Raw genomic sequence first — 23006 nt, 5'->3', positions numbered from 1 at the left:
CATTTCCTATCTCTGTCATACTTTGGTAATTCTTACAATATTCCAAACTTCATCATTTTTATTATATTTGTTGTGGTGATCTGTGATCAGTGATATTTGATGTTACTATTGTAATTATTCAGGAGCACTATGAACCACACCTATATAAAACAGCAAACTTAATCAATAAATGTGTGTTTTGACTGCTTCATCAACTGGCTGTTCTGCCTCTCTCTCTTTTCTTGTGCCTCTCTATTCCCAGAGGCACAACAACACCAAAATTAGGTCAATTAATAACCCTAGAATGGCCTCTAAATGTTCAAGTGAAAGGAAGAATCAAACATGTGGCAAACTACATTGTTGTCTTATTTTCAATTGGCATCACCACCCCAACCTTTAGCAACGACCACCCTGATCATGCAGGAGCCATCAACACCAAGGCAAAACCTTCTATCCTCAAAAGATTTCAGTTCACTGAAAGTTCAAATGATAGCATATTTTATCAATAAAGTATTTTTGATTAAGGTGTGTACATTGCTTTTTTTTAGGCATGATGTTACTGCAAACTTAATAGAGTATAGTATAGTGTAAATAGAACTTTATATATGCACTAGAAAACAAAAAAAAATTGGATTGCTTTATTTGATATTTATTTTATTGTGGTGGTCTGGAACTGGTCTGTAATATCTGTGAAGTATGCTTATATGAAAATTTGTTGTGTTTTTGTACACTAACGATGAACTATCAGAAAGAGAAAAAAAATTTTTTAGATTTTATTTATTTGTGTGTCAGAGAGAAAGAGAAAGAGAGCACAGGCAAGGGGAGTGGTAGGCAAAGGGAGAAGCAGGATCCCTACCCACTGAGCAAGGAGCCCAATGCAGGACTCTATCCCAGGACCCTGGGATCCTAACCTGAGACGAAGGCAGACACTTAGGCTGAGCCACCCAGGCATCCCTCAGAAAGAGAAATTAAGAAAACAATCTCATTAACAATTATATCATAAGAATAAATACCTACAGATAAATTTAGCCAAGGAAGTCAAAAACCTGTACACTGAAAAATGTAAGACACTGATGAAAGAAACTGAAAAAGACATAAATAGATATTCCATGAATTAGAACAATCAATAATGTTTAAATCAATATTGTTAAAATCTCCATATCAAGCAAAACAATCTACAAATTGGTTGGAAATTCTAATAAAATTCCAATGTCATTTTTTACAGAAACAGAATAATTCTAAAATTTGTATGGAACAAAAAAGATCCTGAATAACCAAGTCATCTTGAGAAAGAAGAACAAAGCATGAGACATTACACTCCTGGATCTCAAACTGTATTACAAAGCTATAATAATGAAAACAATATGGTATTGGCATAAAAACAGACACACAGATCAATGAAATAGAGAGCCCATGCGTATATGGTCAATTAAATTATGCATAGGAGGCCAAGAATACACACTGAGGGAAAGGAGAGTCTCTTCAATAAATGGTATTGGGAAAACTGGACAGCCACATGCAAAAGAATTGATCACTTTCTTATATCATACACAAAAATTCACTCAATATAGATCAAAAATCTGAATAAAAGACCAGAAACCATAAAACTCCTAGAAGAAAACAAATAGTAAGCTCTCTGACATGACTCTTGGCAACATTTTTTTTTATCTGACTCCAAAGACAATGGCAACAAAAACAAAAATAAATAAGTGGGACTACATCAAATTTAAAACTTCTGCACAGTGAAAGAAATTATCGACAAAATGAAAGGACAATCTACTGAGTGGGGGATCTTGTAAATTATGTATCAAAGGGTAAAATCCAAAATATAATAAGAACAAATACAACTCAATAACAACAACAACAAAAACATTTCAACTAAAAAATGAGCAGAGGATTCAAATAGACATTTTCCAAAGAAAATATACAAATGGCCAACAGGCACATGAAGAGATGCTCAACTTCACTAATTATCAGAGAAATGTAAATTAAAACCATGACTATCTCACACCTGTCATAATACCTATTATCAAAAAGATAAGAAATAACAAGTATCAAGGACATGGAGAAAGGGGGTACTCTTGTGTCCTCTCAGTGGGAATGTGAATTGGTGAAATCACTATGGAAAACAATATGGAACTTCCTCAAAAAATTAAAAATTGACTGCCATATGATTCAGCAGTTCCACTTCTGGGTATTTATCTAAAGAAAATAAAAACACTAGATCAAAAAGATATCTGCACTTCCATGTTCGTCGCAGCATTATTTATAATAGCCAAGTTACAAAAACAATGTAAGTGTCCACCAGTGGATGAATGGATAAAGAAATTGTGGTTGGTCTGTTCAGCTCTCGGTCTATCCACAGTGGAATACTACTCAGCCATGAAAAAGATTAAAATCTTGCCTTTTGAAACATGGAAGGACTTTGAGGGTATTATGCTAAGCAAAACAAGTCATACAGAGATAGCTAAATACCATATGATTTCACTTATATGTGGAATCTATTAAAACAAAACTCATAGATACAGAGAACAGACTGGTGATTGACAGAGGGGAGGAGATTTGGGGAGGTAGGTAAAATGGCCGAAGGAGATCAAGGAGTACAAACTTCCAATTATAAAACAAAGTCATGGAGATGGAATGTACAGTGTGACGACTAGTCAATAATATTGTATCACATATTTGAAGGTTGCTAGGAGTAACCTTGACAGTTTTTATCATAAGAAAAAAAGTTTGTATAACTATATAAGGCTGGATGGAAACTAGATTTATGAGGATTGTTTTATAATGTATACATATGTTGAATCATTATGCTGTGTATCTGTAACAAATATAATGTTACATGTCAATTATACTTCAATTAAAAAAATAATCAGGCCATGAAAAGCACTCAATAAATGCCAGATAAACACACACATACATACACACACACACACACACACACACACACACACACGTCATCCAATACTGGCCAGGAATTCTTCTTCCTTCATTAAACACTCTTCAAAATCATGTCTGGATGCCAGATGCACTCTTCCTTCCCCTGTCGTGTGCACCACTCCCCTACAAGAAAGGAGTGTGGATTTGAGGCTCCATAGGAAAGCACCAAAGGAAAGCTCACTTAAATAAATTAAGTTATGTACTCATTTTTAAATTCATCTACATTCACTTTATTCTTTTGGTATTGATTCCTTTATTCCTTCTCATTTTTCCCTTCCTTCTCCTTATACCTCCTCCTTTGGTCAGAACCTAACCCTCAGAATTGATTTGTTGTTTCATCAATACCTCCTTATTATACTTAAGAGGGTATCAACCTCAGCTTTGTTTCCTCCAGAGGGGGCTTGAAGGTTTAATGTGGTTTCTGCAGATCTTATACTGTGAGCCCAGGGCTGTAGAGACTGGAGTGGTGTCCTTTACACCAATAGCTGGCCCCAAGGTAGTACAGCCTTGAAGGCAGTTCCTATATATCTCTTCATCAAGACACAAAGGTGCTTTATGTTAGGAGAGAAATACAGATGGTGATTCCCTTCATGCTTTCCTGAATTTAGTTAGGAAAATGAGCTGGGTAATTCAACATGGTTTAATAACTAAAGATTATGTGTCAGAAATGGTATTTTTAAATTCTGAATATGCCACTGATTAGCTAGCTCTGTGTTTTTTAACCTTATTTTTGCTTCATTTCTTTCAGCTGCAGAATGGGGTCCAGATATTATCCAGATTCCTTCTAGTTCTGGACATTGTATTATTTATTGTCTTTCAATGAGAACTTACAAAGACTTAGTGTTTAATCCCAATGAGGGTTGGCAAATGTGGTTATACACAGTCTATATGGGTATAGACTCCACAAGGGAAAGTCTGACCCCTTTCACATATCTCTATTTGTATAGCAGGATCTGTCATTTATTGGCCATAATTTTCGGCTATATTAGATGTTGTACAAATTTCCTTGTCACTAAAATACTAACATGCCAATAAAAACCAACTTTTCGGTCATAAACTAAACAATGGCACTCACTGCTGTGGCCATAAGCTGGCTCTTATCTAAACATACCCTTTAGGAAAAGGCAAAGTGTGTCCCCTTACCCAAGGGTAGAATGAGCTCCAATTAGAGAACAGTCTTCAGGCAAACAGTATAATGGAGGAAATCATTAGGTGGAAAGGCCAAGACTTACTAGGGGGCAGAACTCAAGCTCCCTCCAGGAAAGGTAAGGAAATGACTGAGAACACCTGGAGCCCTATGTGAGTAGGAGTCTTTGGACTAGAGAGGGAAGTGCTTTCCTCAACAAGATGGCAGGAGGCAACATCTGGGTTTCATAATCAGGAAACAGTGAAAGGAAGGAAAGAAGTGAAAGTTAGATATATTGAGGCAACCACAAGGAGCCAGACTCTGACACCTGTTGCATCTCATTTAAATAACAAGCCATCCATTTTCAGACAAGTTGTGGGGCTTACTTTAGGATCAGAATCTGACAGATGAATATCTATCTGACAGATGAACATCTGACAGATGAATATCTATCTTCATGTTTGCTTTAGGAAAGTCTAGGGATTGCCATTCCTACTCCTTCAAAATCCATAACCAATTAATTTTGTTTCCGTATATTTTAGTCGTTCTCAACCTTGACCACACATTAGGGTCCCCTGGGATGCTTTGAATAAACTGTTGATGTCTGTGTGCCATCCCATTCCAATCACTTAAGAACCACTTGGGAGAGGCTGCAAAGGGACAAATAGTCAATCTCCCCAGGTTATTTTCATATGTGTTTGAGACTCCTGTGCTCACTGGCAGTGAACCCCTATAAAACTAAAGCAAATTTATATACTTTTTGCAAAGATTGCAGGATGACAAATGTTAGGAAATCAAAATCTGATCTGAATCTGGTGCAAGGAGGAGATCTCCAAGGAGGAATTTGGTTTTGTTAGGATTAAGAGACCTACTCAGAGCTACCTGGGAAGGTCCAGGAGTGCTACAGTACTAGCAAAAGCTTGTTTCTGCTCCTTTCTCAGAGCTTCAAGCTGTGGGGGCCTAGGGGGCAGGGGGAAGCTCTGGTTAACATAGACTGTTCACAGATGTCCCATATTACTTGGGGTAGAAGTTATTCAATTCCATCCACAAGCCTCTGATCAGCCATTCCTCTGGGCCACTGTAAGACTGCTTACCATAGCATTACAGAAATATAAGAAACAGAATGTCTTATCATCAACTCAGAACATGGATTTTGAGGAAACACGTTCATAAAAGGTCATTCAGGGAAAAACACTAAAATTAGAATATTTCAAAGATAAATGTAGGGACACCTGGGTGGCTCAGTGGGTTAAGCCTTTGCCTTCAGCTCAGGTCATGATCTCAGGGTCCTGGGATCAAGCCCTGCATCAGGCTCTCTGCTCAGCAGTAAGCCTGCTTCCCCCTCTCTCTCTGCCTACTTGTGATTCTCTCTTTCTGTGTCAAATAAAAAAAAAAAAAAGATGAGTGTAAAGACCAATAATTTATCTTGATATTTATGAGAATGAAAAAATAAAAATCCACATAAAGTCATAAAGAAATGAAAATAGTTCAAAACCAAACCTAACTTCTGGCAGAAAACTGAAATCACACTATACCTTCAATACATTTCTTTATGACTGATCACTTAACCAAGATTTATTTTGAGATGTGATCAATTTTTCCTCTTCTTCTTCCTCTGCCTGCTTCTTCCCCTGCTCACGCTCTCTCTTTCTCTGTCAAATAAAAAAATAAATAAATATCTTTTTAAAAATGTGGTTGGGGTTTCTGATATTGATGATGAAATATGACAGGAAAATTGTTATTGGTATTTAACCTATTTTATTTTTACAAAGAAAATATCTGAAGGTAACTTCCATTTCTGTGAAACCTAAACTGACCTTTACTTATGGAAAGTGAAACATCTTTCTGGCAGCACCAGGAAGGCTATGTTGCACATCTCCAAGGGGTGCCTCACACTTTGGCACCCCTTGGCACTCTTGGCACCCCTCCAGTGGTAAGGTGCCACGCCTGGGTAGCAGGGTTCATGAACAATGCTCTGAAAGGAATGCCAGTTAATGGCTATTAAAAGGTGGGCTCTTTGTTCCATAGTATCCATTACTACAAATAAATGACAAATTTAAAAATTTAGCATATAGTAAATAGATATTTAGCATGTCTCTCAGAACACTGGTCACGGATGGGCCTCAGGACATTCCTGAACCATGTGCTGGGGACACGCACAGTGCATGTCTCTGACGTGCCAATGGCCAGCCAGCAGTAGATGCTCAGCACCCGTCCCCTGCCAAGGCCTGGTCGTCCAGACCTCCCATCTACCAGGAATGTTGCCGGCACACGAAGGTAGCAGTCCTCCACATAGTGCATCCAAGGTCACAGAATGGGGGGAATGTTTTTATTCAGAGCACTCGTCTAAAAGGGTAAAAGTAATTGAGGGCCTAATGAGTAAATAACAGAGCCACATGATGTTTTTTAGAGCAATCTGAAACCTTTTAATTGTCTAATTTTGAAATTAAGGAGGGGGGCACCTGGGTGGTTCAGTCAGTTAAGTGTCTGCCTTTGGCTTGGGTCATGATACCAGGGTCCTGGAACTGAGCCCCACAGTGGGCTCCCTGCTCAGCAGGGAACCTGTTTCTCCCTCTCCCTCTACCTCAGCCTGCTGCTCCCCCTGTTTGTGTGCTTGCTCTGTCAAATAAATAAAATATTTTTTTAAAAAATTAAGGGAAGTAATATATTTCCTGCTTCAGATTATGCCAATTGAAAGACAAAATACTGGGAAATAGGAGAGAGGAAACAAAAAGGAAGGTGCTAAAGGATAAGGGGGACACAGTAAAGATGGGAAAAGAACTACAGAAATAGAGAAGGGGAAGGGAGATATTTACAAATACAGGAAAGGGGCACAGGACAAGAGGGGTGGGGAGGGAAACAAGGAGAGAAAAAAGAAGAGATGCCAGGCCTCATACTGAGTGAACAATTATAGTATTTGTGTGCAGTCAACATTCATTTGGGCTGTCAAAACATCCTTGCACTAACACGCACTGAATACCTATCATGTGCCTGGGTGTTGGGTCAGATTCAAACCTGCATGGGATTACTCCTTGCAATCAAGACATTTATGATTTCAAAGAAGCATAAAACATACATAAAGCTATGTATGCCAAGGATGGCAACAGGAGGCCTGGCTGTCTGCTCTCTGCCATCCCCCAACCCCCTGCCACAGGGCCCAGCACTTAGCAAGTGTTCATTACCTGGTTCTTGGATGTGTTAAATGCTAACTTTTGATACAAGTGCTATAAACATAGAAGAGGCAGGGATTGCTTCTGGCTGAGGAGAGAGTAGACAGGAAAGCATTCCTAAAGATTGATGCTCGAAGAATAGGTAGGATTTTTATAAGCCACGTTATAGGGCAAGACATTTTAATTAATCAATTTAAATAGGCTCCACATCCAGCAATGGAACCCAATACAAGGCTCGAACTCATAACCATGAGATGAAGACCCAAGCTGAAATCAAGAGTTGAATGCTTAACCCACTGAGCCACTCTGGTGTCCCTGGGGCAAGACATTTTAGACAAAGTCCACAATGTGAAGCTGCAGAGCCTGTGTAGTTTTAAAAGCCTGGAAAATGCCAGATTATCTGAATGCAGGGTTTGTATTAGGAAGGTGATAAAGCTGAGGAAGATTAATGCTAGATTGTCCTGGTCCTTGAAAGTTGACAAGAGGTTTAGTCTTACTTGAGACAAGAAGGAGAATTTTTAGCAACCAAATATGAAGGATTAGAGTTAATGTTTAAAAAAGATGAATTTGGCAACTGCATTCAGAAATGTCTGAGATGGAGAGCCTGGAGCAGAATTTCTGAAAGCATGATCTGTAACCCCATCTTTGATCTAATCACTTGGAGTGTTTTCTGCCTGGGCCTCATGGACATTACATTCCCTAGCTCTGGGGTGAGGTCCTGGAGCAACATGAAATAAATTATCCAGTACGTGAAATTTTCTGTACACAAAAGCTATCTAAAACTGGCTTAGAGACAAGACCAATGAGGAGGTATATTAGTTATCCATTGCTATGTAACAGATTTCTTCAAATTTAGTAGCTTAATGCAACATACATTTAGTATCTCAATGTTATAGGTCAAAAATTGGAGAGTAGCTTAATTAGGTGGTTGCATGAATTTGCACTGAAGCTATAAGCCAATGCAGCAGTCATCAAAAGGCTTGACTAGGGCTGGAGGATTCACTTCCAAATTCATTCTGTGCCTGTTGGCAGGAGTCCTCAGCTCCTCCCCAAGGGTTTGCTCATGATGTAGCAGTTGGCTTCCTTTAGAGTGAAAGTTCCGAGAGAGAGAAATAGAGAGAAAGACAGACAGACAGACAAACAAAAATAAGCTATAAGATCTTTTTAAAAATTATTTCATTTTATTTTTTAAATTTCAACTTTAATTTTATTCCATTTTATTTTATTTTATTTCTTTTCAGTGTTTCAGCATTTGAAATGGATAAAAGACCTCAATGTGAGGCAGGAATCTATCAAAATCCTAGAAGAGAACATAGGCAGTAATCTCTTCGACACTGGCGCAGCAACTTCTTTCAAGATATGTCTCCAAAGGCAAAGGAAACAAAACCAAAATGAACTTTTGGGACTTCATCAAGATCAAAAGCTTCTGCACAGCAAAGGAAACAGTCAACAAAACAAAGAGGCAACCCACAGAATGGGAGAAGATATTCACAAATGACAGTACAGACAAAGGCCTGATATCCAAGATCTATAAAGAACTTCTCAAACTCAACCCTCAGAAAAAAGATAATCACGCCCCAAAAAATGGACAGAAGACATGAACAGACACATCTCCAAAGAAGACATACAAATGGCTAACAGACACATGGAAAAATGTTCATCATCATTAGCCATCGGAGAGATTCAAATCAAAACCACAATGAGATACCTTACACCAGTTAAAATGGCCAAAATCAACAAGGCAAGAAACAACAAGTGTTGGAGAGGGTGTGGAGAAAGGGAAATCCTCTTACACTGTTGATGGGAATCAAGTTGGTGCAGTCACTTTGGAAAACAGTGTGAAGATTCCTTAAGAAAGTAAAAATAGGGGCGCCTGGGTGGCTCAGTGGGTTAAAGCCTCTGCCTTCAGCTCAGGTCATGATCCCAAGGTCCTGGGATCGAGCCCCACATCGGGCTCTCTGCTCAGCGGGGAGCCTGCTTCCTCTCTCTCTGCCTGCTTCTTTGCCTACTTGTGATCTCTGTCTGTCAAATAAATAAATAAAATCTTAAAAAAAAAAAAGAAAGTAAAGTAAAAATAGAGCTACCCTACGACTCTGCAATTGCACTAGTGGGTATTTACCCCAAAGATACTGATGTAGTGAAAAGAAGGGCCATCTGTACCCCAATGTTCATAGCAGCAATGGCCACAGTCACCAAACTGTGGAAAGAACCAAGATGCCCTTCAACAGACGAATGGATAAGAAAGATGTGCTCCATATACACTATGGAGTATTATGCCTCCATCAGAAAGGGATGAATACCCAACTTTTGTTATTAACATGGACAGGACTGGAAGAGATTATGCTGAGTGAAATAAGTCAAGCAGAAAGAGTCAGTTATCATATGGTTTCACTCACTTGTGGAGCATAAGGAATAACACAGAGGACATTGGGAGATGGAAAGGAGAAGTGAGTTGTGGGAAATTGGAGGGGGAGATGAACCATGAGTGACTGTGGACTCTGAGAAACAAACTTGAGGGTTTTGGAGAGGAGGGAGGTGGGGGGTTGGGTAAGCCTGGTGGTGGTGCATAATCAAGTTTTATTTTTAAATGTTAAACTTACTACAGACTGAACAAGAAAGATCAAGTATGATTCCTTTAAACATGCAATTTTTGAAATTAGAAAATTCTGGCTTAAAACTAGTATTTTTTTTTAGCTTGGAGGACAAGGGGAGATGGAGAGGAGAAGGGAGTTGAGGGAAATTGGAAGAGGAGGTGAACCATGAGAGACTATGGACTCTGAAAAACAATCTGAGGGTTTTGAAGGGGCGGGGGGGTGGGAGGTTGGGGGAACCAGGTGGTGGGTATTAGAGAGGGCACAGATTGCATGGAGCACTGGGTGTGGTGCAAAAACAATGAATACTCTTATGCTGAAAAGAAATTTAAAAAAAAAAGAGTTAAAAAAAAACAAACTACTATTTTTTAAGTTGCAAAAACATTTCATGAAGATGTTGACCATTTCAAATATTGAATAAGATCTTCTCTCTCACTCTTTTTTTCCTTAAGATTTTATTTATTTATTTGAGAGAGAGAGAGAGAGAGGTCACACACAGGTAGAGGGAGCTGCATACTCCCTGCTGAGCAAGGAGCCAGATTCAGAACTCGATGGGACTAGATCCCAGGAACCTGAGATCATGACCTGAGCTGAAGGGAGTTGATTAACTGACTATGCCACCCAGGCATCCCTCTCTCACTTTTTTTTTTTTTTAAGACCAGCAAAGACCAGGAATATATTTCTTTGGGTTCTCCGAGAGAAATTCTTTGGTTACTTTGGAAATTCCCAAAAGAAGTTCTTTGGTTTCCTCTCCCCAGACAACACCTTTGTTTTTGTTATCACAGAATAAGAAAATCCTGGTGTTTGACCTATTTTTCACCCAGAAAGACCCCAGAGATTTGGACCAGTCCTATGTTTTCCACTTTTTTCCACTGTGTGGCACTGAGCACATTTTTGAATAAAGATCTTTTTGTCTGCTTCAGCATCTCCCATTTTGCTCACACGGTCAACAGCTCTGCCCACTGCCTACCTGGAGAACATTTAGCCGTCACCCAGGCAACACGTGCTACAAGTCTGAGGCTGGTGGTCGCCCAGTAGTGCCTCAAAGACCTGTGCTGGAGGCCCAGCCTGGCATGAATTTACAGGTCTTTTATAAGCCAATCTCGGAAGTGACATATGAGGAGGTAGGGATGAATCACTTAGGTTAAGTTGGAGTCTAGGTGCCATAGAAAGCAAACCCCAAGGTCTGAGTGTGAAGTTGTAACTTGGGAATCACAGCATATGATGTGAAATAATATAAGCTAATATGTTTGAACACTCACCACATCCAGGAATTATTCTCAGCACTTTACATGAATATCTCATTTAATCCTCAAAACAACTTCATTGTTATTATCCAGAAGGGAAAACTGAAGTATGAGAGGCTAGCAGCAAAGTGGGAACACTGCTATAAAGAAGGGATTACCAAGACATGAACAGAATTTGAGTGTGGAGGAAGGTAATTGGCTGTGACCAGTGTCATATGGAAATTTTACTGGCTGATGAACCACCCTTTATAGTTCTCCAATGAACTCAATCCATGCAGTGTTAGGATGCATTATCGGGGGCCACAGCAGCTACTCAGGGGAAATGACAATCCAGCCAAACGTACCATAGGCCATTCATTTAATAAGCACTGGGAACAACCTAAACCAGAAATTCTCCCCTGATAAGATCCCCAGAATGGTTCCTAAATAGCTTGGTCTCAGGGACTCATCTCTGCCCCCAAGGCTCTTTCTAACTTTTGAGTTGCTTGTGCAGTCTGGAGAGGTTAAGAATAAGAAAGTTTCATTCTTGAAGGAAGCAAATCAGACCCCCGAATTTATGAAGCATACTGTGGAGAGGGATACCGAACGCTCACTCTTTATTACATTTCTCCCCAACATGTGCAACCTGGGGGTTCCCCTGAGCAGGCTGTTTTTCTGCACACATTCTGAATGTTCCTCCACAACGGAAAACACCCTCCAGTGTTTCTACTCTGCTTCTTGGTCAGCTCCTCCCCTCAGGCACCACCCCAACCTGTTCTTGCTGCAAGTCACAAGATCCCTTTACCTTCCTTTCTTTTCATTTTTCCCTCGGTCTCTGTTGTTCTCAGTCTCCATCTTTCCAGCCCGTTGCCTCCTAGGCCCCGTCCTACAAAGCCACACCTGTACTGACAAGTGCCTGAGTGTCTGCTAAATTAATGTCAACAAAAGAAGGAAAAAAGTGAGCCCCAGATACCCGAGAGGTGAGCTGCCTGGGCGCGCGGGGACTCCGTGTAACCGAGAAGGGCCTCCCCGCCCGCGCAGGCCCACCCCTTGCAGGATACCTGGAGCTCTCAAGTGAAGGGGCCGGGCCGCTGACATTAATAAGCTCCGCAGGCCCCGAGATGGCGCGACAAGCCTTCCCAAACTGCAGACGGGGCAGTGGCCTTGCGACCTCCGACCACCCGAGGCCCGGGGCGGCGGGGGCTCAGCCGGGCCGGGCCGCGGCGGGACGCAGCAGGCCGCACCGCCTCGCCGCCGTCTGGCCCTGGAGCGTCTCCAGGTGCCCGGGTGGGGCCGCGAGCGCCCAGTCAGCCACTCCGGCATGCGGGCCGCGGGCGGGGCGGCGCGGGCGGGCCGGGGCTGAGGGACACTGTTGGCCAACATCTCCGCCGGGGTGTTTGTCCGCCTGCCCGTGCCGCTCGCCGGCGCCTCTGCCTGGCCCGCCCGCCCCTCCTTCCCCGACAGCTTCTAGCGGCCCAAGTGGACGTGGTGTTGCTTCGGTCCCCCTCCGAGGGGAGCGCAGGGCCCTGCACGGGTAGGTGCCTGGGGAGGGGACGGGGGGCAGAGAGCGGGGGCAGAACACGGGGTGTGGGGGGGGCTGGAGGGGGCGCGCCGAAGGCGCGGCGGTGAGGGGGGCTGGGGGAGGCCGCCACGAGCCAGTCCCGGCCTGCACGCGCCCCCCAGGACCCCCTCCGCGCGGCCCGGCGGGCGACCGGTGTCCGGTGTCGGTGTCCGGTGTCTGAGCCGCGGCGGGTGAGCGGCGGGGGTCCCCGGAGGGAGGGCCGCGGCGCACTCGGGAGGTCCGGGGGCAATTGTGGGGCGCCGGGAGGGCCCCCGTGTGCCTGAGGGGCGCGCGCGTCGCTGAGCCGGGGCGGGCCGGAGGCGGCCGCGTGGAGCAGTGGGGCTGGCCCAGGACTTCCGAGCTCCGGCAGGACGGCCTCGGCGCCCCGCGGGTCTCGCGTCCGTCGCGGCCTCCGGCGCCCGCACGCCCGTCCCCCGCCGGCCCGCTACTGGTGCCCCGGCCTGCGCCCCGCAGCGACTGCAGCCACGGACCGGCGCTCGCACACACGTGGGGTAGGGCCGTGCGGACCTCCCTAGCGCCAGACCTGCCGGGGAGGCCCGGGAGCCGGTTTCCCAGCGCGCGGGCGCCAGGGCTGCCCTGTGGGTTCAGGCGCCGCGGGCGGGGCCGGCTTCGGGGCGGCGCATCGCCGCCCGCCCGCGCGCTAGACGGCGGACACCGACGGTAGCCCCAGGTCCCCCGGCGACGGTCTTCTTCAGCCAAGCGGGTGTCTCTGCCCGCCCCTGCCCTCGGGGTTCAAGCGGGCGCCTGGAGGGGTGGGCGTGGAGATGCCAGTTCGTCGGTTTTCTCCTTCTCATTCCCTCCTCAGGGGTCACAGGGCAGAAGCAGGGGCACCTCTCTCTAAACTTGGGCTCCGCGGCTCCTGAAAAGTTTTTTGTTTTGTTTTAAAGATTTTATTTATTTCTTTGAGAGAGAGAGCATGAGAGGGGAGAAGGGCAGAGGGAGAAGCGGACTCCCCATGGCGCTGGGAGCCAGACGTGGAGTCGATCCTGGGAGTCCCGGATCACGACCTGAGCTGAAGGCAGTTGCTTCACCCACTGAGCCACCCAGGCGCCCCTGTTTTGTTTTTTAAAGTAAAACTCTACCCCCAGGTCCGCTCGAACTCAGGACAGAGATCAAGAGCGGAGCGCTCTCCGGATTGGGCCGGCTAGGCACCCCTCTAAAAGGCTTCTGATTGCCTGCTTAATAGAAGCGACTTGAAGCTTTTAAAAGTGAATAATCATTTAGTGGATTTAAATCCGTGAAAGTCATATGTGGGCATAGATTTGGCAAATGAGTGGGGTTTTCTAGATAAATCCGAATGTGCAGTAACTTCAAATTTCTGAAGAATCGTATATATGTACGAAACTTAGTACCAAATTGTGTCACTTCTGTTAATTCATTTTATCCTCAAAAGTAATCCTTTTGCAGATAAACTTTATAAGCTAAAGTTGAACGAGATAACTGAAAGTCTGAAAATAGCTGGCCATTTTAAAAGAAGTAGGATTCAAACTATATTCGGTTTTTTTTAAGATTATTAATTAATTTATTTATTTATTTGTTTGTTTATTTGGGAGAGAGCAAGCCAGTGGGGGTAAGGAGCAGATGGAGGGGGACAAGCGGACTCCAAGGTCAGTGAGGAGCCAGAGGCAGGGCTCCATCCCACCACCTTGAGATCCTGACCTGAGCCAAACTAAGAGTGGGATGCTTAACCAACTGAGGCACCCAAGCATCCCCAAATTATATTCTTAACATTAAAGTCTTACTGTCCATATCATGTTACTGCTATGATTTAGGCTTTATCTCTGGCTCCGCCTGTTCAGGGTCTCAATCATTAAAAGCACAATTTTTATTTTGTTGAATAGGGCTATGGAAGATGTGAGAGGCCAAATCTGTGGTATTCTGGAAAACAACTGATCCTATCACCCTTTAGAAATTCATTTTTGGAATAAATAGCAGATGTGGGCTTGTTGTTTGTCATTTCTCTTTTTCGAGTAAGGTACTGTATACAACAAGAAAACCGAGTTAGCTTAGCTTAGCTTTTTTTTTTTTTTTTTTTTTGGATCTTGAATAACTGGAATTTTGCTGCACTCAGTTTGTTAGATGGGGAAAGTCATTCCAAGTTTGAGTCAGTGTCAGCAGCTGTCCTGTCAGGGAGTGAAAGTGGGAAAAGCCCAAGTTCGTTTCCTTATTTCTATTTCCTCTACCCTTGCTGCACTTGTCTCTGCACCTTCACTAAGGCTATATGACAGTCTTCAAATTACAAAGATGTACAGTGCAGTCCCTCATTTCATAGACAAGAAAACAGAGTAGTGAAATGATAGCTGAAAGTCATACAGCTCTTGAGAAGCCCGCGCTGGGGTCCTTGCTGGGTGTCCTGTGAGCAGCACTCTGTGCTGTTTGAGTTTTCTGTCTGAGAGCCTGAGGAAGGAGTTAATTCACACCCGCTGGGCATCAACAGCCTTAGAATGGCATGCACACTATTCAGCCACCTGACCTCAAAGTAGTTGCCAGCTGAGCCCCCAGGTACTCTGAGGACACAGGGAAGCCAGTGTCTTTCCTTCAAGATCCAGTAGTTAATGTAATGCTAAAAATCCATGTTTGTTGAAAAGGCAAAACAAACCCAAATTAAAATTGTGAACGAGCTTGAGTATCTCATCACAGAGGTGCCATGGAACCCTTCACACCTGTGAGAGGCTGTACCATTCGTGCAACTCCTAGCAGCTCTGAGAAGGGAAACTGAGAACACGAAGTCCTGATGAATAAAGTGGGCAAACAACATCCATGCCTGGGCCGCCATGACAGTTCCCTGCTGCCCTTCCTGCCGAGGTTTTTTCAATGACCTGGCCTCCCCTCAGCTTTCCTGCAGTTCCCTAGGTGAGGCTTCTGCCGCTCAGAGGCATTATGTCACGCACCTTCCAGTCAGCATTGATGTTGCTGCCAAAATGTGCAGGTCTTCTTTCTGAAATTTCACCTGTGGTACCACATCCTGACGATGCGCTGATTCCAGGCTTACAAAGAAACCCCCCTATACTAGTGGAGTACGGGAGAGCAGACTTAGAGCCAGACTGCCCAGCTCAGCCACTTTCCGTCTTCTTCATCTGTGAGACGGGGGTAGGGAGGAACTGAATCCTAAGAGGGACTGTGAAAAGTAAATGAGTTAAAACACACAAGGTGCTGAAGGTAGCGGCTGGCTGGCGCAGCATGTGTAAGCTCTCATTGTCAGTACTGGGGGTGGAGAAAAGGGGAACAATGGGAATTCGGCACTCTCGGGCTTTGAGTGTTTAGGCCACACCATCGCTGTTGCTAAGATTCACCCCACTCAAAATGGGGAACAGAACACAAAGCCTCAGGCTTCACTGAGTTCCTCCTTTTCTACCGTGTTTGATTTTTGTTCAAGTCAATCACTGGAGGCATGGAATGTGCCAACATAAGGACATTTACTGGAACATCAAGGAGTCATTCACCTTGGTTTTTTACCGCTTCATCTCAGAGCACTGGAGTCTAGTGGGCAGAGGAACCACGTCCTCGCTGTAGTTCCTGTGAAGACGAGAGTCTGGCAGACTCTTCTCTGGTGTAGATTTAGTCGGCCCTGCCCCTCAAGAAGCTTGCTGGAACCCAGGAGTCCAAAAAAAAGCATTACAGGACATCAGTTCTTTGGCTGGCATACTAAGCAAATACAAAAGTAGGAAGGGAGTGTAGGAGGGACATGACTGAGTTAGAGTCAAATACTGCTTTTAATTGTTTTTAAAACTTTTTTTTTTTCTTTTAATTGTTTTAGATTGGGGAGGGGCAAAGGGAAAGGGAGAGAGAGAATATTAAGCAGGCTCCATCCTCAGTGCGGAGCCCTATGTGGGGCTCGATCTCACAATTCTGAGATCATGACCTGAGCAGAAATCAAGAGTCCAACACTTAACCAACAGAGCCACCCAGGCACCCCTAAAATTTTTCTCTAAATACTGTGTTCCATTTGAGTTCCAGTAGTTTGAATGCTGCGGGAGATTATAGGATGCAATTAGTAAGAATAGTTGTAGCCTCAATAAAGGTCCCAGCTACACAATGGATAGTGAGTTTAACTATGTGCTGTGTATGCAGACATTCTGGGGGACCCCAATTGTTCAACACGCTTGTGTAAATGAAGGAACAGCTTTGCAGGGAAGAAGAGGGAAAGCTGACTCCCAGGGAACTTTACCATCTGACCCATGGGAATGACAGGGTGAAGGAACTAAAAGCAGCCATGGTATGACTAAGTGATAGTCTGAAGTTTATGAGTGTTTGCACTGAACTTGGCCAAACAGGTATTTGAGAGGTATGGTCAGGTGGTGAGATTATTTGAGGCATGTGAGCACCAATTTACTAGTCAACTTCTTAAACATAGGTGATCCTGAAAAGTCTCAGTAAGCAAGCTTTTTTGTGTATTGAAAAAAAATTAAAAGTTTTAAAACAAATAAACCAAACAGAAATGCACAAATTAGAGGAAACCCCAGTGGAATTGTCCCCCTCCCCCAACCACTGTGAACCCACTTGTGAGTGCATGAGTCTGTGGCTTCTTGTTAAAGGGGTCCTCTTAGGAACTCCTTTATAAAGCAGGGATCCTTTGTAACACACCTAGTTTCCTCTTTATTCCCCCAGTTTTTCTGGTATGTAAATTTAGCTTTTATTAAATTAGATAGATAGAACAGGTACATTTAAAACCTGGTGACTTTCCAGAGTGTACACGGTTGTTTTCTCCTGCACCTACACTGTTCTCATGGTTCTGGAAGGTCATCTGGAAATTTCCTTGTCCTTCTGTGAAGATGAAGTACATGATTGTGTTTATTTAGTGCTGCTTTTAAGGGGAAATGGGAAGACTGCCTTGTGGTCTAATTTCTATTCTTTTTCCTTCCTTGAGGATGGCCCCATTTTGGTTTGGTTTGGGGTAGGTAATTCTGTGAAATCTCAAAAACAGTATTTTCTTTTGAAATAAGTTGTTTGGAGAGAACCTTTTAATTTCTTCCTGTGCCTCTTTTTTCTTTTATCCTTTTCTCAGCCATACAGTTGGTGGTTAGGCTCTGAAGTAATAATATGTTTGCTTAGTTGGGAGAAGTCCAAACCTCTGTTAATTTTTTTTGTTTCCCTGAGACTGACCTGTAAAAGTTAGGGTTTGTTTTGTTTTGTTGATAAAGTGTCTGGAAATTATGGGATGGGGTTACACAAACTCTTTAACAAAGCATGCCTCAGCTTTCTTCTCCTTTCACCTGAAATGAAAAGCAATACTGTATTTCCTCCAAGCTTAATTCACGAGCCTGCCCCTGCCTGGCGTCTACACATTTTAACGCTGCCTGCTTTCTGCCGGTTGCCCTTTGCAGGTTCACGAACAGCATTGTGAACAGTATCTTTGGTACCAGGAACCAAGAGCCAGTTCTCGGAATTGTCGTCGCAGTCACTAGGATTGCTGCGAGTCTCTGGGAAGGCCTGTGGGTGCGTCCAGGTGCCAGGCCAGGGGAGGCACACGTGGAAGGCATTTTCAAGAACTTTTGCCACAGGTGTAAAAGACTCCAGGCCTGCAAAGATGCTGAAACAGATACTATCAGAGATGTACATAGATCCCGATCTGCTGGCAGAGCTCAGCGAAGAACAGAAACAGATCCTGTTCTTCAAGATGAGGGAGGAACAGATCCGCCGATGGAAAGAAAGAGAAGCAGCAATGGAAAAAAAGGAATCCTTGCCAGTGACATCCAGGCCGAAGAAAGGTAAACTTACCTGAGTCTCTTCCGTGAATGTGTTAGTAACGTGGCTCCTGGCTTGTTTTAACAGTTCTCACTCGTCAGAAACAAGTCAGGGGCAAGTTCCAGTTTGGTAGAAGGACCCTAAATGTTGTTGAAGTTCTAACAGTGTAATTTGTCAGCTTGAAGTTTATACTTACGTGCACATACCCACACGTGCACAGCATTTGCCATGAACCTGCGTAGCTGTAAGCAGATCTCCTACTTGAAACCAGACTGACCTTAAGCTGAAGTAAAAAGTCACCTGTATGGTTTGATCTGAGGGGTCCTAAGGAAGGGCTTCTCTCCCACTTATGGTCACTGGGGTCTGTATCCTGTTAGCAGCATACGAAGGCATTATATCAGGATTCTTACAGCAATTATGTTTACATTTCTTAGACTTTCAGAGATTTTTCTTTGTGTTATCATTTCTTAGGAAAACTCGCTCTTAAAATGTAAATACTGCTGTGGGGGAGGGGGAGTCATACTACACATTTTTTTTTAAGTAATCTCTGTGCCCAGCATGGGGCTCAAACTCATGGCCCCGACGTCAGGAGTCACGGGCTTCACCGACTGGGCCAGCCAGGCACCTCCATACTACACATTTTTTAATGTGAGTTAATTTTTCAGCTGTCTTTATTTCTGACCCAAGGAACCCCTGGTAGCTTGAGAGATCCTTTTGAGACCATGAGCAAGGAATTCTTGTACGTCAAGACTTGAAGCATATACACACGCAGACGTAGAAAAGCACACAGTAACCACCTCTGCTCTTTGCCCTCCCCTAGCACAAATTCTGTCATGGATGAATACCTAAGTTGTTTAAAAAAAAAAAAAAAAACAGTTTTTCAGGGTCACTTGCAGAGGCATTCAAGACTAATTTCTCCTCATTTTTCATTAAGCCAGGAAACATAAAATGTGATAAAACCATTCAGGGTTTCGGAGATGGAGAAAGTGAATTTCACTTGCATGCTGGTATACACAGACTCAAAACAGAAGTCAGTTTAGTGACCTTTACTTTATACTCCCTTTATTTGAAACCTTTCTAAGTAAGCCTTTATAATGATATGGAAATAAATATGACTATTGCATTTATTGTTATCAATAATAGCTATTTATTAGAAACATGTTTTGTCAGACACTACACAAAGCACTTTTATATACAGTAGGTCTTATCTTCTCAAAACGTCTGCAAAGTTGGTATTGTCTGTTTTATAGGTGGTGAAACTTAGAGAAGTTAAGTAATATATGCAAAATCACACGACCAGTAGGTACCCAGATTTACTGGATTTCACAGACCTGAAATAGACTTTTTACTTCAGTAAGTAACATGTCCAAATGGAAGCACGGCCCTTTTATCTTTCTTAACTGGCTTATACATCTCCCTGCATTGTTGAGCCAGAGTTTATCAGATAGAGCTGGACCCCTCTGGGCACCATTGTTCATTGTGAAGAGAATACATTGATGTGTTGGGTAACTTTGGGGCTGTGAGAGCTGAAGGGTTCTTGCCCCTAATGTCAGTGGCCCAAACACTTTGTAAGACTTTGGGGTTCTCACATTTGCTGAAGTGGTCTCCTTGTGACTACTTAAGACAGCAATTTCATTACTTTGCTTAAATTATCTTTTTGAAGACTTTGACTCTACCTCTTAGAAAATCTGTATTACTTTATTAAATGATCAATTAAAAATTATGTTAGTATATGCAGTGAACATTCTATCTGAATTTCATGCCAAAAGTTTATTACTCCTTTAAACTTAACACTTGGAAAAATACATTTTACACTAAATTAGTTCTCTCTTGTGACTACAGAAAAAGAAAAGTTTTGAGATTCCTTCCCAACTTTCCCTAAAAGACAGCACTTTTCCATCTTTCATCTTCTTCTGCCTTTGAAGATAAAGCCACAGATAGTACAAGGCAGTGGTATGGCTGGTGCTCCCCAGGAGTGTATCTGTACTGCGGACCTACTGTGTGCTTCTGCTCCTTTCGGACCTGTGCTCCCGGACTCTCCCACCCCACCCAGCTTGTACCCAGCTGACTTTAGTGCTGCTTCTTCATAGCAGTTCTTAGCCAGGCCAAAGCTTTAGAGATTGTCCTTTTCTTGGCTCTTTAAATATATCTTATGCCCTCCCCTCCCCCTCATTCCTTTGCGCCATTTTAGCTCATCACTTGGCAGTTCTTTCATTGTCATCTGGTCACTTTCTTCTCTATACCGTGCACTATGGTGAGTTTTCAAAGAGCATCACTAAAATGTTTGCATATTGTGTATACCAGGAACCTTTTAGCAGTCTTACAGCTACAGTAGAAAGGTCTGAAAAGCAATTAGAAGTATGGATTTAACTTACTAATAGAGCAGAAAATAATTTCAAAATGTAATGGGGAAATGTAATTTTTAGAGAGGGGAAGAATTCTGTATCTCCTCTGGCTGCTGGAGGACACATACCTGGAGGTCTAGAGCTTGGTGTCCAGGAGGGCATCCCCTAGCCATGTGTGGCTACTGAGCACAGAGAAATGAGAGTAGTCTGGATTGGTAAAAGTGTAAATTACCAGATTTCAAAGACTCGATTGGAAGAATTATATAAAATAGCCACATTAATGATTTTGTACTATTTCTTTTACTCTGGTAATGGGGCTGCTAGAAAATGTGTAATTACAGAGGAGGTGGGGTTGAGAGGCTCAGAGCTCACATTTGGACAGTGCTGCTCTAGACTGTAAAAGTAGCACCACTGAGCTGATGATGTATCAGACCTGAGCTCAGTCTTAAATTTATTATCTCATTAAATCTTCACAGCCACGCCTGAAGCTGAATTACCATTCATATTTTACGGATGGAAGAAAGTGAGGCTGGGACATTAACTAGCTTAACAGGGCAACAGCTAGTAAGTGCAGAGCTGCAACAGACCCTGAGTCTGACTCTCCCAAAGTGGGCGCTGTTGACGAATCTGCTACATGTCCAGCTTACCTGGAGCTTAAGACGCTGCTCTTGTCTGCAAGTGCCTTGCACACATCCAAGATGTGTGCTTGCGTCAGGGCCCTGCCTTTATTCTGTGTGATTTCTTTCTGGTAACACGAACAGTAGAGGCCTTCACTCCGTAGAGGACTGCCCAGCACTTGTCTCATGGGGCCTCCAAGCCGACAGAAACCTAAGCAGGAGGCAGGGATCTGGTCGCTGTGTATGGTGCGGGAGGGGCTATGTGTGCCCTTGAAACAGACTTGGATTCATGAAACTTCATTTGCTGCATTCTCGTTGCTACTAGGTGAACACGTTTCCTTATGCAGAGCCTTCCCCTTCTCGTGAAATGGCCGTAAACCACCGGTGTGTTCTACCGGCAGTGGCACTTCTCCCCTCCCTTCTCTGCTAAAGCCAGGGCAGTGACTCCATGGAAGGACTCGGTTCTGATCTCATCAATTCCTCAGCATCATTGGACTCTGGAGTGGCCTCTCTGAGTCTCTTTTTCACCTCCGCCTGACCCTCAAATGTCCATATTCCCCCAGGATGCCTCACTCTGCACTGATGGTTTGTAACCTGGAGGTGGGGTTGAGAGGCTCAGAGACTCCTTTGAAAATTTAGCGAGAGCTTGGATCAGGGAAAATGCACGCTACATTGACAACATTTTGTGTGTAGTTTCACAATGTTCACAGTCTCCCTAAATCTTGTTCACAGACTCTCAGGTTCACAGATCCTAGGTTAAGGTCCCTGTGTTATCTCCCTGCGGTACCACTTCTACATTTTTTGTTTTGGTTTTGTTTGTTTGTTTGTTTGTTTGTTTTTTAGAGAGAGAGCATGAGTGGTGGTAGGCAGCAGGGGATGAGGGTTGCAATGGACAGAGGAAGAGGATGAGAGAATCCCAAGCAAGCTCTGTGCTCAGTGTGGACCCAGACACAATTCTATGACCATGACCCTGAGATCACCACCTGAGCCAAAATCAAGAGTCAGACGCCCACAACTGAGCCAGCCTGGAGGCTTCTGCTTCTACTTTTTAGGGTTAAACACCACCTATATGCCAGCCATGCTCAAAGCCATACTGCCAAGCCAGGCCTCTCACCTGCTTCGGCCTCAGTGTCCATTCCGTTAATGAGTGTTCCCATTCATATGACCCATAAGCTCATCAGTGTCACCTCCGTCCTCCTCACCACTCCCACGCCCGACCCTGCCTCTCATTCTCTGTTATAATCAGTGTCACTGCTTTTTTCCCCTTGTCACTACAGCCAGAAACCTGGAAGCCACACAGCTAGTCACCGAACCCATAGATTTTATGTCATTTGTTCCTTTGCCTAGAGCTTTTCCCTTACCAAGGTTCTGGTCTGTTAGGATGTGCCAGACATAAGCATTATATTTATGCTATTTCATTTAAACCTCACAAAAATCTGGGATGGTACGTGTTGTCGCCTTTCTTCTTATAAATAAGGAAACAAACGGGGAAGGTCATTTATATGGTTACTGTTATTTGAACCCAGGTCCAGATCTACTACTCCAACTCTGTTCTGAACCACTGGTTCTGGCCTTGTCTCCTGCCCTCCCCTAACTCTGAGCTTGATAGCTTACCTGGGCTTATCTTCTTCCCTGGTGAGCACCTGCAGGATAATTATGGATCTCTTCTTCCTGTTCACCTTCCTGAGCCCCTGTAAGCTGGTCTCCTCTCCTGACTCAAGTTCTCACTTGTCTGTGAGACAATA

At 43.7% G+C, this 23006-nt stretch overlaps 1 protein-coding gene across 4 annotated transcripts in view; it reads left to right on the top strand.

The window, feature by feature from the left end:
* The first annotated feature begins 12373 nt into the window (after nucleotides 1–12373).
* The window catches only part of SH2D4A (SH2 domain containing 4A), a 59136-nt gene continuing 48503 nt past the window's right edge, over nucleotides 12374–23006 (top strand). The window contains exons 1-2 of one of the 4 annotated variants that reach the window (XM_032837986.1): nucleotides 12374–12566; nucleotides 17939–18322. In XM_032837986.1, the coding sequence (XP_032693877.1) occupies nucleotides 18142–18322 (181 nt within the window). In that variant the 5' untranslated portion in view covers nucleotides 12374–12566; nucleotides 17939–18141. The remainder of the gene's footprint in view (nucleotides 12567–17938; nucleotides 18323–23006) is intronic. The other 3 variants (XM_032837990.1, XM_032837988.1, XM_032837987.1) reach the window with 3 other exon arrangements.

This window comes from Lontra canadensis, unplaced genomic scaffold, assembly GCF_010015895.1.
Source record: "Lontra canadensis isolate GAN:19392208 unplaced genomic scaffold, GSC_riverotter_1.0 scaffold101, whole genome shotgun sequence".
NCBI classification, from domain to species: domain Eukaryota; kingdom Metazoa; phylum Chordata; class Mammalia; order Carnivora; family Mustelidae; genus Lontra; species Lontra canadensis.
The sequence above is the reverse complement of the archived record's forward strand: the minus strand, read 5'-3'. Positions and strand labels throughout refer to the sequence as shown.